Here is a 12,507-nt window from a genome sequence, read left to right on the forward strand (position 1 = left end):
TCAAAAGACACTCCTTGTTCTGAGTCTCCGGATCATCCAGTGAGACATTAACAGATACACTAATGTTTTGAGTCTCAGTCCTGTAAGGGGAGAGACAGAAACAGATCAACAGGTTCTGAGTCTCCCATCTAGAGAGACTGTAACAGATACAACGTTCTGAGTCTCCGGCCTGTGGGAGAAACAGAAACAGATTCCATGCTCTGAGTCTACAGCTTGTAAGGCAGCAACAGATATCACCACGTTCTGAGTCTCCAGTCTGTGAGGAAAGAGACATTAACAAACACTACTTCATCCAGAGAGACAGTAACAACAGCACATCCTGAGTCTCCATGCCAGAGAGACAAAAGCAGATTGAACAAGTTCTCAGGCCCATAGAAGCAGAAGACATACAGACACTTTTGCAACAAGGTTAAGCTCTGGCGAGTTTCACTCCAAGGTACTTTCGTCTGCGTGTTCCAGATTATTAAGTACCTTCTGAACCCACGTTAGGGCCTCATCGATCTACATGTTCCAAATTTTAGGACCCTTTGGTGCTCCAGGAGATCAGCATCCCACAGAGCTTCATGTTCAAGGCTCTTGAAATGGATTCCAGCTCCTTTCCGCACTGCATTGTCAACCAGCACAACCAGTTGAAGACGTCATTGCCATCGGACTGCTCACTCGACCACGTGAAACGTAAATATCACTTGACCAAACCTCTTACCGGAGATGCAAAGCAAGGTTCTTCACCTTATTAGTTTCAAAGAAACAAAAACTACCTAACTGCCACAGCCACACCCAACAATAATCACTTGTATTGTATGCGTCATATGCACTTTATTCCTTTATCATTCATGGAATTCATGTATTAGTTGTGTTGATTTACTCTTGTTTATCTTTTTGATAATAACATTTATTTTATTATACTTGTGTCCTTGTGTTGATAATACAGAAGAGGCTCTACAAGTTAACAATATCTCACAAATCCTTCAGATTGGTCAATGACGAACTATATATTTTTATATACCTCTGTAAGTACACAAGACCAAAAACAGTACACTACTATGAACAGAAATAGAGGAGAGAGATGAACACAATGAATTGTGAACATTGAATGATTGTAACATTGAAGCAAGGAGACATTAAAACAACATTTGAAACACTGACATTTGAAACAAAAATCAGATGTTCTGATATGTGTGTTTTCTGATCATGCCTTACATTCAGTTTTAAGGAACTAAAAGCACTGACGCTACTAACTCAACTAAATTTTTTCTACAGCGTCTCAGTTTCTCAGTGTTGCAGAAAAATATGGCTCAGATTATATTAGAAATACAAATCATTGCATAGTTAGCTATTTAAAAAGTTATTGCCCCCTTATGTAGGTTCAGTGTAGTTGGCTACTTGTTAGTAGCGAGTAGTGTCTGCTTCTGTTATCATAAAAGTGCACACAAAAATGTTGCTACGATTTAAGTGAAGTCAGTGCAACAACCGGACTGCAGCGAATCTAGCAGACCATGCTTTTATTAAAATCCCCAAGACGAAACCATTAATTATTGACATTAGGTTTTATATAGAGCGTTTTAGACCATTAGTGTGAAAGGTTTTAAGGCAACCTCAGTGACATAGTTTTTTTTTTTTTTTTTTTTTTTAAATAGTCCTTTTTTTTTTAGAGTGGCACAGTAGATTACTGGCCAGTCCCACATCACAATGACATTCTGGTGTCTGGCATGGTTCATGTCCCTCCTCCAATGCTACAAGATTTTTGCTTTACCACTACCAGGTGAAAATGTAGGTTTAATCACTTTGAAAAGTAATATCACATCTCTGCTCTACAAGCTGCATGATTTGAGGAGTCATTCAACATGCAAGATAAATCACTTGCTAAAAGTTAAATACTAAAAGGAAAGAAGATTTGAGTAGCTCAAATCCTAAACCCTAAGTTTGAGCAACAGTAGTGATCCTTGCCTAAAAAAAAACTGTTTTTTGTCTGTAAACACCCTTGTGAAAAAGTACACTTTTAAAAAGAGTACTTATTACGGAAATTATATACTTAAGTGCAAACTGTATGTAATGTTTTCAGACACTTCACAGCATGTCAACTGCAATTAATTGAAAATGTATAATAGATTAAATTTATATTAAAAGGCGCTCCATGAATCGGTTCGATCCAATTTGTTTTGTTTTTCTCCTATTTACACAGCCAGGACTATGTACAAACACTTTTTTCAGCACATACACAAAACAGACAGCAAATATTCACAAAATTGTTTGTTTAGGCGTTGTTCTAAATTTTCAACAGCGCTTCTCAGAAATACAATTAGATACAATTAGCTGAAATTTAGAGTGCTTTTTTGGCCCTCTTAAGTAGGACTTTTATGCAATTTCTTCATTTCTTCTATTGTCTTTTAAATATGGTTAAAGTATGGTTGCTGGCTGCTGAAAGTACTGACAATAATTTATGGTAAAATAAATTGAATCAATTTAAACTTCAATTCATTAATATTATATTATCTGCAAGTACGATTTTTCACAAGGGGATGTATTTTATCTATACATCTTAAGCTACTGTGAAGAATCTTAAGAAGTTTCTCCAAAAAAACGTATTTTCCACTGCACTACTGGCAGTTCAGAAAAAGTTTCAGATTCTCATCCACTTTACGAAAGTTTCTTTTGTGCAAAGAGTAACGAGGCATCTGTTTATTATCATAACAGACGTTCTTTAAACTTTCAAACAGTCATCACATTTACTTTTAAGATACTTAGAACTGCATTAAACCATTTTCAACTATCAGAGTCTAATTCTAAAACACAGCTTGCTTATTTCAGAGGACCAAGGCAGAGGACCAATTTCCAGTGCTCATAAACACACACACACACACACACACACACACTGGTATCGTGAAAAACAGGCAGAGGACCAAAGCGGGCAACCACAGCTTGAGACAGATGTCCCTCGGGATAAAAGATAGAGACGAGCTGAAGAAGAAAGAAGAGGGGGAAAAAACAAGCTCCTACAGTGGAACGTGCTCCAGATGCTTGTGTTACTCCACCAAGAGTCCAGCTTAATGTAGGGCCCTTTACCGGCCCTGTCCCCAGAGAGAACTCCAGTCTAACCACCAGTGGCCCTCTCCAGATGTTTGGAGGAGAACAAAGTGACACAATGGGTGCAAGTGGGATGGTGGGGAAACCTACTTGAAAAAACAACATCTTTGGGGGGGGGATTTAGCGAGGAAAAAGAGGGATGGTGTACTCAAGTGTAGGGGGAATAATACTATTGCACAAATACGATGCAAATATTTCCAGCAATGGGTGAGGATAAACAGGAAGTGTAGATGAATATTCATATCTAATTATTTGGATGAATGAATAAATGAGGAGGTGGGCATTTTGATGGATGAAAGCAAGGACAGACGGACTCACCGGGTCTTCCTTTCCTGTCCAGAGTGGCCTTGCCGGCATTCATAGAGCAGTACAGAAATCCATCCATAAAAGAAGGAACATCAGCCGGAAAACTGCTGTCAAGTACTGCTTCCAGCTTAGGAAAATCTATACAGAGAGAGAAAGAGGGGGAAAAACAGAGATTAAAAAGAAAAAAGAAGAACAGCTGATTAGGAATAATCCTATAATGTGGTGAGGATGAGAAATGCTGTTTAAAAGGAGATCAGTCGCATTATATGCAAACCCAGCTCGCTATTTCTGCTTCTTTCAAGTGAAATTCAAAGTTTTTAAAAACTATTTCTGTCAGAAGCATCTTGATAACCAGTCAGTCTTCATCCAAGCTGTGAAATGGCTTTTAAAAGCTAAATTTCATCCATTTGAATAAATTTCTGTCTCATTTTCCAAGGTTATTTGTTTAAGGCTTGTAAAACTTCCATCCAAACATTGAAGCTCAAGGTTAGAAGATTCGACTCTGCTCTCCCTATTTGCCGCCTCCACCTTTTACTCCTTTTTCTGCATACTACTTTATCACGTTCTGATTCAATTAGCCACTATGCTCAGGTTCAATTTTCTTCGGGAAGGCCGGCAGTACCGACAAGATTTTAATCACGCACTTCCAGTCGCCAACATGGAAAAAGTTCAAATAACTTTAATTGAAAAGCCTTTTAATTGAGGGCTCTTTCTATCCATCCATCTCTTCCCTTCAGCTACTGATACTTCTCTGTTCGAACGAGAAGGATTAAAAGTGGTAATGAGATGGAGGAAAGTCTCTGCACACATGCCTCAAACATGCAAAATGAAAACCTGCATACAGTAAGTAATATATTCAAATGTATGTGAATGTGTATTTTTCCATTGGACTGTAATAGTCTGAGAGAAACAAAAGAACTTGTTGCAACTTGAATGTGTGTGCATGTGTGTAAGATGATGACTTGAATTATCCGACAGAGAATCACATTTACAAGCCATTAAGTTAATGAGGCCACATCTCCGCACAGATTTAGAGGTTACACAAATGTTGTCCTGCTGTTGTTACGATGTTAGTAAGCTTAACAAAACATTGGCAGAACACTGTAAAACATTTGTGGCTGTGCTGATTGGAGGATTGCTTAATTAGGATCGTTGGCACACTTCCTGTAAAAGCCCCAAATGAGCAATGTAACGACACACACAGACAATCTACAGCTAATTATAGACACGTTCATGGGCAATGTCGTCTTGAGGTAGGGGTGTGTGTGTGTGTGTGTGTGTGTGTGTGTGTGTGTGTGTGTGTGTGTTAAAGTCCTCCATTAGCCTGTGTTAAATGCCAATTGATGAAAATTTGACTGCGAGTACCAGTTAGAATTCACCATTCAGTACAGACGGTGTGTATTTAAATGCAAAGCAGGAAAAGTAACGTCTTTAAAGTACATTGTTATTTATGATCTACACTAACGTGGAAAAGTATCGGGTCAGTAAGATTTGAATTTAATTCAATTAATATTTTTATTCATCAAGGATGCATTGAATTGAAGTAACAAATAAGGAAATCTATAATGATACAAAAATAAGTGCTGTTTTTTTCCCACTTTCTATTCATTAAAGAATCCTGAAAAAAAGAGAAAAAATCAGTTTCCACAAAAATATTTAGCAGCACAACCAATTTCTACATTGATAAAGACATGAAAGGTTTCTTGAGCATAATAAGCATTTTAAAAAAACCTTTAAAAAACTTCAATATCTGCATTAAACAAAGGTTTCATGCATATTTGATATGTTCAATGCCTCTATATTCAGCCCCTTTTCCATCTAAACGTCTTTGTGAAAAAACCCTAACAGTTAACTTTGCGAGATAATGTCCATGCTATGTAGTCAAAAAAAAAAAACATAAAAAACTTGAAATACTGACCAGTTTACTAATTTGTGTTTGACTAAATTACAGTAAAAACAGTAATACTGTGACATTTTATTACAATTTAAAATAACCATTTTCTATTTTAATATATTAAAATGTAATTTATTCCTGTGATGGAATAAACTTTCAGCATCATTACTCCAGTCTTCAGAGTCACATGATCCATCAGAAATCATTTTAATATGATGATTTTCTGCTCAAGAAACATTTCTTATTATCAATGTTGAAAAACAGAGGTTAATTGCATTTGTTTGAAACAGAATTTTTTTGGAACATTATAAAGGTTTTACTGTTATTTTTGGTCAATTTACTTTCCTTGCTAAATAAAACTATTCATTTCTTAAAAAAAAAAAAACTTATTTCACAGGATTTTTTGCAAAGGACAGTGCTCTGAACACATCATGATGAAGTGACACACAAACACACACCTGAGTGCTTGTTGTGGTAGAGGAACTCCATCTGCAGCCTCTGGCTTGCTTTTTGAGCCAGTAGATATGGAGTGGAGTGCTCAGGGTCGCCCGTTGCACACATCACATCCGCCCCACTGAAAACAAGGGCCATGGTCTGCAGGACATCAGGGTGAACCACTGCAGCACACAGGGCCTTCACACACACACACACACACACACACATAAAAGGGGAGCGGAACAAATCACAACTAAGCATCAGTGATAGGAAGAGCACAGCAGCACTTTCAGGCACACAAAGACTGCACTGAAACTGACAGCATATGATGAATTAACTAACAACATTGTCAAAAGTACCGCTCCTTTACGGCTATAAGAAAGGAACATTTGTTGCGTGCTGTTTTATAATCCTGGTATGGAATAACATTGACAGGAAACGGGGCATCCAAAGAAAGAATGCAGTCAGTCCAATTAAAAAGAGATGGAGGGGGAAAGAGTCAATAAATACAATGGTGTGTGTCTCTGAGAGAGTAAGAGAGAGAGCGAGAGAGTTGGCAGGAGTAATTCAGTCGAACACTGCTTTCATCTAAAACAGTACGATCTAGCCAAGCTATCGATCCCCCTCAAACAAGCTAGATCCGCTGGAGAACAAGGACACTGAGACAGTAAACCACACACACACGTACTCCAACGCGGATACCTGCAGCAGTAATAATAAGAACATAATAAGAAATGTTTCTTGAGCAGCAAATCAGCATATTAGAATGATTTCTGAAAGATCATGTGACACTGAATACTGGATAAATGGCTGCTGAAAATGCAACTTTGCCATCAGTAGTGTGTTATTAGCATAACAATTTGAGTGAAAAGATTAACTGAATTTTTTTTATATCAGAATATCTTAGTATTTGATTTGTCTCTCTTTTTGCAATAACAGCAGCACTCAAGCTGCATAAACTCCACAAGTTTATGTTAAACCTGATGATCATGTTCTCCAGAATGATCACAGATGTATGTCCAAATAGTCACATGATCAGCTTCACTCGTTTACTTGATTTGTGACAGAATTAATAAAGGATATTTTATGCTTTTTTGTTTCATATTTATTTGTTTAACATTGTTCAAGAAACATATAAATCACCAGTTTCCTTTCATTCAGCATCTGGGTGACCTTAAAATGTTCTTCCAATGACATAAACCCTAAGGGTGTCCCTTAGTCCCTTACATGTTCTCTAGGTCACATTTGCTGAAGAGACTTTCTCTGGAGGTCACTGATTCTAATTGGTGTTGTGGGCTATAATCTATTTTTTTTAACTTAAATATACAAGCTTTATAAAAATGATCATTCTAGAAAAAAAAAATCAGATAGCACTTAGAGGCTTTTGCATCTGAACTCTTCATATATATATATATATATATATATATATATATATATATATACACATATACATATATATATATATATATATACAGTGAGGAAAATAAGTATTTGAACACCCTGCTATTTTGCAAGTTCTCCCACTTAGAAATCATGGAGGGGTCTGAAATTGTCATCGTAGGTGCATGTCCACTGTGAGAGACATAATCAAAAAAAAAAATCCAGAAATCACAATGTATGATTTTTTAACTATTTATTGTATGATACAGCTGCAAATAAGTATTTGAACACCTGAGAAAATCAATGTTAATATTTGGTACAGTAGCCTTTGTTTGCAATTACAGAGGTCAAACGTTTCCTGTAGTTTTTCACCAGGTTTGCACACACTGCAGGAGGGATTCTGGCCCACTCCTCCACACAGATCTTCTCTAGATCAGTCAGGTTTCTGGGCTGTCGCTGAGAAACACGGAGTTTGAGCTCCCTCCAAAGATTCTCTATTGGGTTTAGGTCTGGAGACTGGCTAGGCCACGCCAGAACCCTGATATGCTTCTTACAGAGCCACTCCTTGGTTATCCTGGCTGTGTGCTTCGGGTCATTGTGATGTTGGAAGACCCAGCCTCGACCCATCTTCAATGCTCTAACTGAGGGAAGGAGGTTGTTCCCCAAAATCTCGCAATACATGGCCCCGGTCATCCTCTCCTTAATACAGTGCAGTCGACCTGTCCAATGTGCAGAAAAACACCCCCAAAGCATGCTTTACAGTAGGGATGGTACTCATCATTCTTCTTCCTCCAAACACGTTTAGTGGAATTATGACCAAAAAGTTCTATTTTGGTCTCATCTGACCACATGACTTTCTCCCATGACTCCTCTGGATCATCCAAATGGTCATTGACAAACTAAAGACGGGCCTTGACATGTGCTGTTTTAAGCAGGGGAACCTTCCGTGCCATGCATGATTTCAAACCATGACGTCTTAGTGTATTACCAACAGTAACCTTGGAAATGGTGGTCCCAGCTCTTTTCAGGTCATTGACCAGCTCCTCCCGTGTAGTTCTGGGCTGATTTCTCACCTTTCTTAGGATCATCGAGACCCCACGAGGTGAGATCCTGCATGGAGCCCCGGTCCGAGGGAGATTGACAGTCATGTTTATCTTCTTCCATTTTCTAATGATTGCTCCAACAGTGGACCTTTTTTCACCAAGCTGCTTGACAATTTCCCCGTAGCCCTTTCCAGCCTTGTGGAGGTGTACAATTTTGTCTCCAGTGTCTTTGGACAGCTCTTTGGTCTTGGCCATGTTAGTAGTTGGATTCTTACTGATTGTATGGGGTGGACAGGTGTCTTTATGCAGCTTACGACCTCAAACAGGTGCATCTAATTTAGGACAATAAATGGAGTGGAGGTGGACATTTTAAAGGCAGACTAACAGGTCTTTGAGGGTCAGAATTCTAGCTGATAGACAGGTGTTCAAATACTTATTTGCAGCTGTATCATACAAATAAATAGTTAAAAAATCATACATTGTGATTTCTGGATTTTTTTTTTTTTTAGATTATGTCTCTCACAGTGGACATGCACCTACGATGGCAATTTCAGACCCCTCCATGATTTCCAAGTGGGAGAACTTACAAAATATGAGGGTATTCAAATACTTATTTTCCTCACTGTATATACAGTATATATATATATATATATATATATATATATATATATATATATATATATATATATATATATATATATACACACTGTATGCTGTATGAAAGCTTACAGTTGCATGTGTGCACACATAAACATCAATTTTTCTGTTTTCATTGATTTTCAACATTCATTTTTTAGTTTTCTATCATACTGAATAAACTATATTTTCCATCTGCTAAAGGTTTAAACACAAACCTTAACATATTTAACATATTTATTACCATATTAATTAGTATGCTTATTAAAACATTTAACTTTGGCTGGTACCAACAATGTGGTGATTCAGGTTTTTATTTTAATTTTTTTTGTAGGCCAAACCCAACTCACAAAGAACTTTTTGGGAATTGTTGCTTTATCTCATGAACTCAAAACCACTGCCTGTCAGGATGACTCTACTGCTTGAAACTTCAGGCTGAACAAAAGTATCAGAAAAGAACTAAAATAAAAACTTAAAAGACATATATCACATCAGGGCTTAAACAAAAACTTTTGAGTACAGGGAGGATTTTTCTGGAACATTTTGTTTGTGTCTATCCCAGACGTATCCATCCATTTATAATCTAATCTCACCTCTGTATGTACCTTCACTATATTCTTTATCTCCCTCTCCCTTTCTTTGTCTCTCTCTGACACACACGCAATCATATAACTTTTTCAGAAGAACCCCTGAAAACTCCCCAGTGCTGCTCTCATCTCACACACGCCTAATCCACAGCTCCAATCCTCTCTCCCCTTCTCGTTTCCTCTCTTTTGCCCCCCTCTCCGGAAAACAAAAGCAGGCTTGATCTGTGTTACTGCTGACGGTGAGGAAAAACAGCATCTTTTGGCTTAGGAAAGAGTAATGCGGACAAACTCAGTAGGAACAATAAACACACACACACACATAACATTATGATGAATTATGCACAGGAAATCCTGTTAACTCATAACACATCCATTATCATCCGTTCAATTTCTTTAACGTCCTGTTGTCAAAAATGTTTGTTTTCCGACTGTAATTTTAAAGAACTTGCATTGTATTTGCAGTATTTTGTGCTAAGCGAAAAGATTCAAAGTAGAATCTTATCATGGTTAACATATCCCTGGCAACCTGTTCTGAAGATTGGTGAGAGCCAGTTACCATGGTAACCTTAATTTACACCTGGGTTACCAGGTGAGCTAGAGCAACAACACATGTACACACACACACACGCACAAAACCACCAACACCTCGAGGCCTAATGGGCCTTTTAATGAGGTAGAAAAAAATAACACCAAGTCAAAGGGCCAACGTTAGCGCACAAACTCTCTCACACAAACCTTGTTGAGTTCCTCCTGAGTGTTTAGACCTTCAAGAACTTTCTTGAATTTCCTCTTTTTGTACTTCATGCTAATAAAGGATGCGCGCTGCTCCGTAGATGACTGCTTGCAAAGCTCATTCTCTGGGGGAATATTTGCTGCCCAGAAGCTGTTTGAATTTTTATTCCCAACCTCTAAAAACAGCTAAAAAGAGGAACAGAAAGTCAGGAAAATATATTGCACGATAAAAAAAAAAAAAAACTGCCATGAAAGATTTGCACCTCAATGAGCTCGTTGGTCCATATGCTGCTGTCTAGCTTCATACTGCGGACCTTCGAGATGCCAGGACCCAGGAATCGATGCTGACCTGGAAACAGACATGGATCTGAACTATTTACATCTAAAACAGACAATGTTAAAGGGGTCATGAACTGGAACATCAAAATATCCTTAATATTTACACATATAAGAGGTTACGCTACACTAACACATACTCCTGTTTAAAAATGTGAGTTGTTGTTTTCCACGCTTCTGAAATGCCATAATTCATAATCGGCCCATTCGTGACACCACGATTTTCCTTTAAGTGCCCCTCATCATACATATGTAAATCAAGCTGGTGTGCTCTGAACAAGTCATGTCTTTTCATCAATCACACAAGCAATATTGCTGTTGAGTCAGATTACTGGAAACAATCAAACTATTGGAAAAGCATAGCTGCAGTTTATTTTTAAAGACTTGTCTGAGTGATTGAACAAGAATGATTGTTTGTCTCATTTCACAAAGGACACTTTTCTTAACTACGTTCAACATGCTGCTGGTTTTTCTAAATATCTTGAATTGAAAGCAATGACAGTGCCAAGTATTTTGTCCTCAGAGGCAATCGTCGTGGCTGCATTGTTTCATTTTAATTTGACTCGGGGCTCAAGAATATACAGGCATCAAAACACACGTCACACATGCTGTGGAGGAGTGTGAGGATATGGTGTGATGAAGTTTGCCAATCGCAGCAGTGGCCGTTAACTCGTATTTCGTCCCTTGAAATTAAGTGTTTGTGAGGGAGAGTGAAAATTTGTCCAAATATTTAAACTTTTTTTGTTAGCTAACTTCATAAGCTAACCTCCAGAAACATAATATAAAGATCTGAAAGTGCATTTCATAGCCCCTTTAATTAAATGGTCAATTACAGTATGTAAAACTAACATATACAGATGCTAAAACTTCTTGTTAACTTAAGCTGTCCTGCTTAACCTTAAAAATAAGTATGACTTCACACTAAATGGTATAAAGCAACGACTCGTATGACACGAATACAGACAGAGTCACACTCATTATAAATTTCATCGTATCCGTTCCAGGCACTCTTTTCTCCAGCCTGCCACAGCTATAATTGCAAATGAAAGGCGCGAAAAAGCCATTAATTGCTAATGAATCATAAGTAATTAATTGTGTTTGTTGGTCTGCTCTGCGCATATATTTCGCTGAACTCCAGGCACTGTCGTAGTTGTTGTTTATGCAAGAAACAGATGAATTAAACATGGCAGGGAGAAACACATATTTGAATATGGAGTGTGTGATTTTCCGGCATAATTAGCAACATTTTAGAGTACCAGTTTGCCATCAAAGATCATTAGAGCCGCCTGAGAGCCGACAGGACTAAAGATGCTTTGTGTACATGTGTGTGTGTGTGTGTGTGTGTGTGTATTAAGGACACTCACTAAGGGTCTTATAGTGCCACTTAAGAAAACTTCCAAGACATGAAACGTTTGCGTCGACAAAATCTTATTAAAAGCATCAAAAGAAAATAAAAACCATCAGAAAGGTGGAGAAATTTCTCTGTTACTTTATTTGATACTATTAAAAAGAAAAGAAGAGTGGAAAATGTGCATACCGAGAGTTTCTATGGTAACCACAGTCTAACTTGAGGAATGTCTCTAATCACAGAGTTCGATTTAAAAGAGCTTATTGCAATTACACGTGTAAAGAAACAGACAAACCTGAATAAATGTCACACAGCCAGAGATGTTGATTGATATCGGAGTGTGTTAGAGGATGAGAGACGGGGTAAAAAAAGACAGAAGTGAATGAGAAAAAAAGTGGCGGGAACGTTAGATACGTATTATAAATGTGAAGATGGATCATGAGAAAGAGAAATCACTTCACCTGTCTCTCTCTTTCACACTCTCTGTCTCCGACCAAAGACAATTTGCTCTCATTTAATCGTTAGCCGTTCGTTATATTCCCAGTATCGCACTTTCACTCGCCTAATTGTCGGCGGCAGAAGCACAGCTAATTAAAGTGTCTGTGCCACAGATTCCATGAAGGCTGTGGCGCACATTTAGGGAAAGTGTCTCCCCACTCGATGGCTTATTTAGCAGCCATTTGCACACAGCCAGTGTTTCCTCCTATATCGTGACCTAACGCAACA

At 37.9% G+C, this 12,507-nt stretch overlaps 1 protein-coding gene across 1 annotated transcript in view; it reads right to left on the reverse strand.

Moving 5' to 3' along the window:
* The window catches only part of arap2 (ArfGAP with RhoGAP domain, ankyrin repeat and PH domain 2), a 107,375-nt gene that overhangs the window by 38,109 nt on the left and 56,759 nt on the right, over positions 1-12,507 (reverse strand). Inside the window, exons 12-15 of the mRNA XM_081359734.1 lie at positions 10,361-10,446; positions 10,101-10,283; positions 5,743-5,917; positions 3,403-3,528 (exon numbers count right to left, since the gene is read on the reverse strand). Of these exons, the coding sequence (XP_081215860.1) occupies positions 3,403-3,528; positions 5,743-5,917; positions 10,101-10,283; positions 10,361-10,446 (570 nt within the window). The remainder of the gene's footprint in view (positions 1-3,402; positions 3,529-5,742; positions 5,918-10,100; positions 10,284-10,360; positions 10,447-12,507) is intronic.

The sequence above is a fragment of the Scardinius erythrophthalmus genome (genome assembly GCF_964197995.2).
Source record: "Scardinius erythrophthalmus genome assembly, chromosome: 2".
Lineage (NCBI taxonomy): Eukaryota > Metazoa > Chordata > Actinopteri > Cypriniformes > Leuciscidae > Scardinius > Scardinius erythrophthalmus.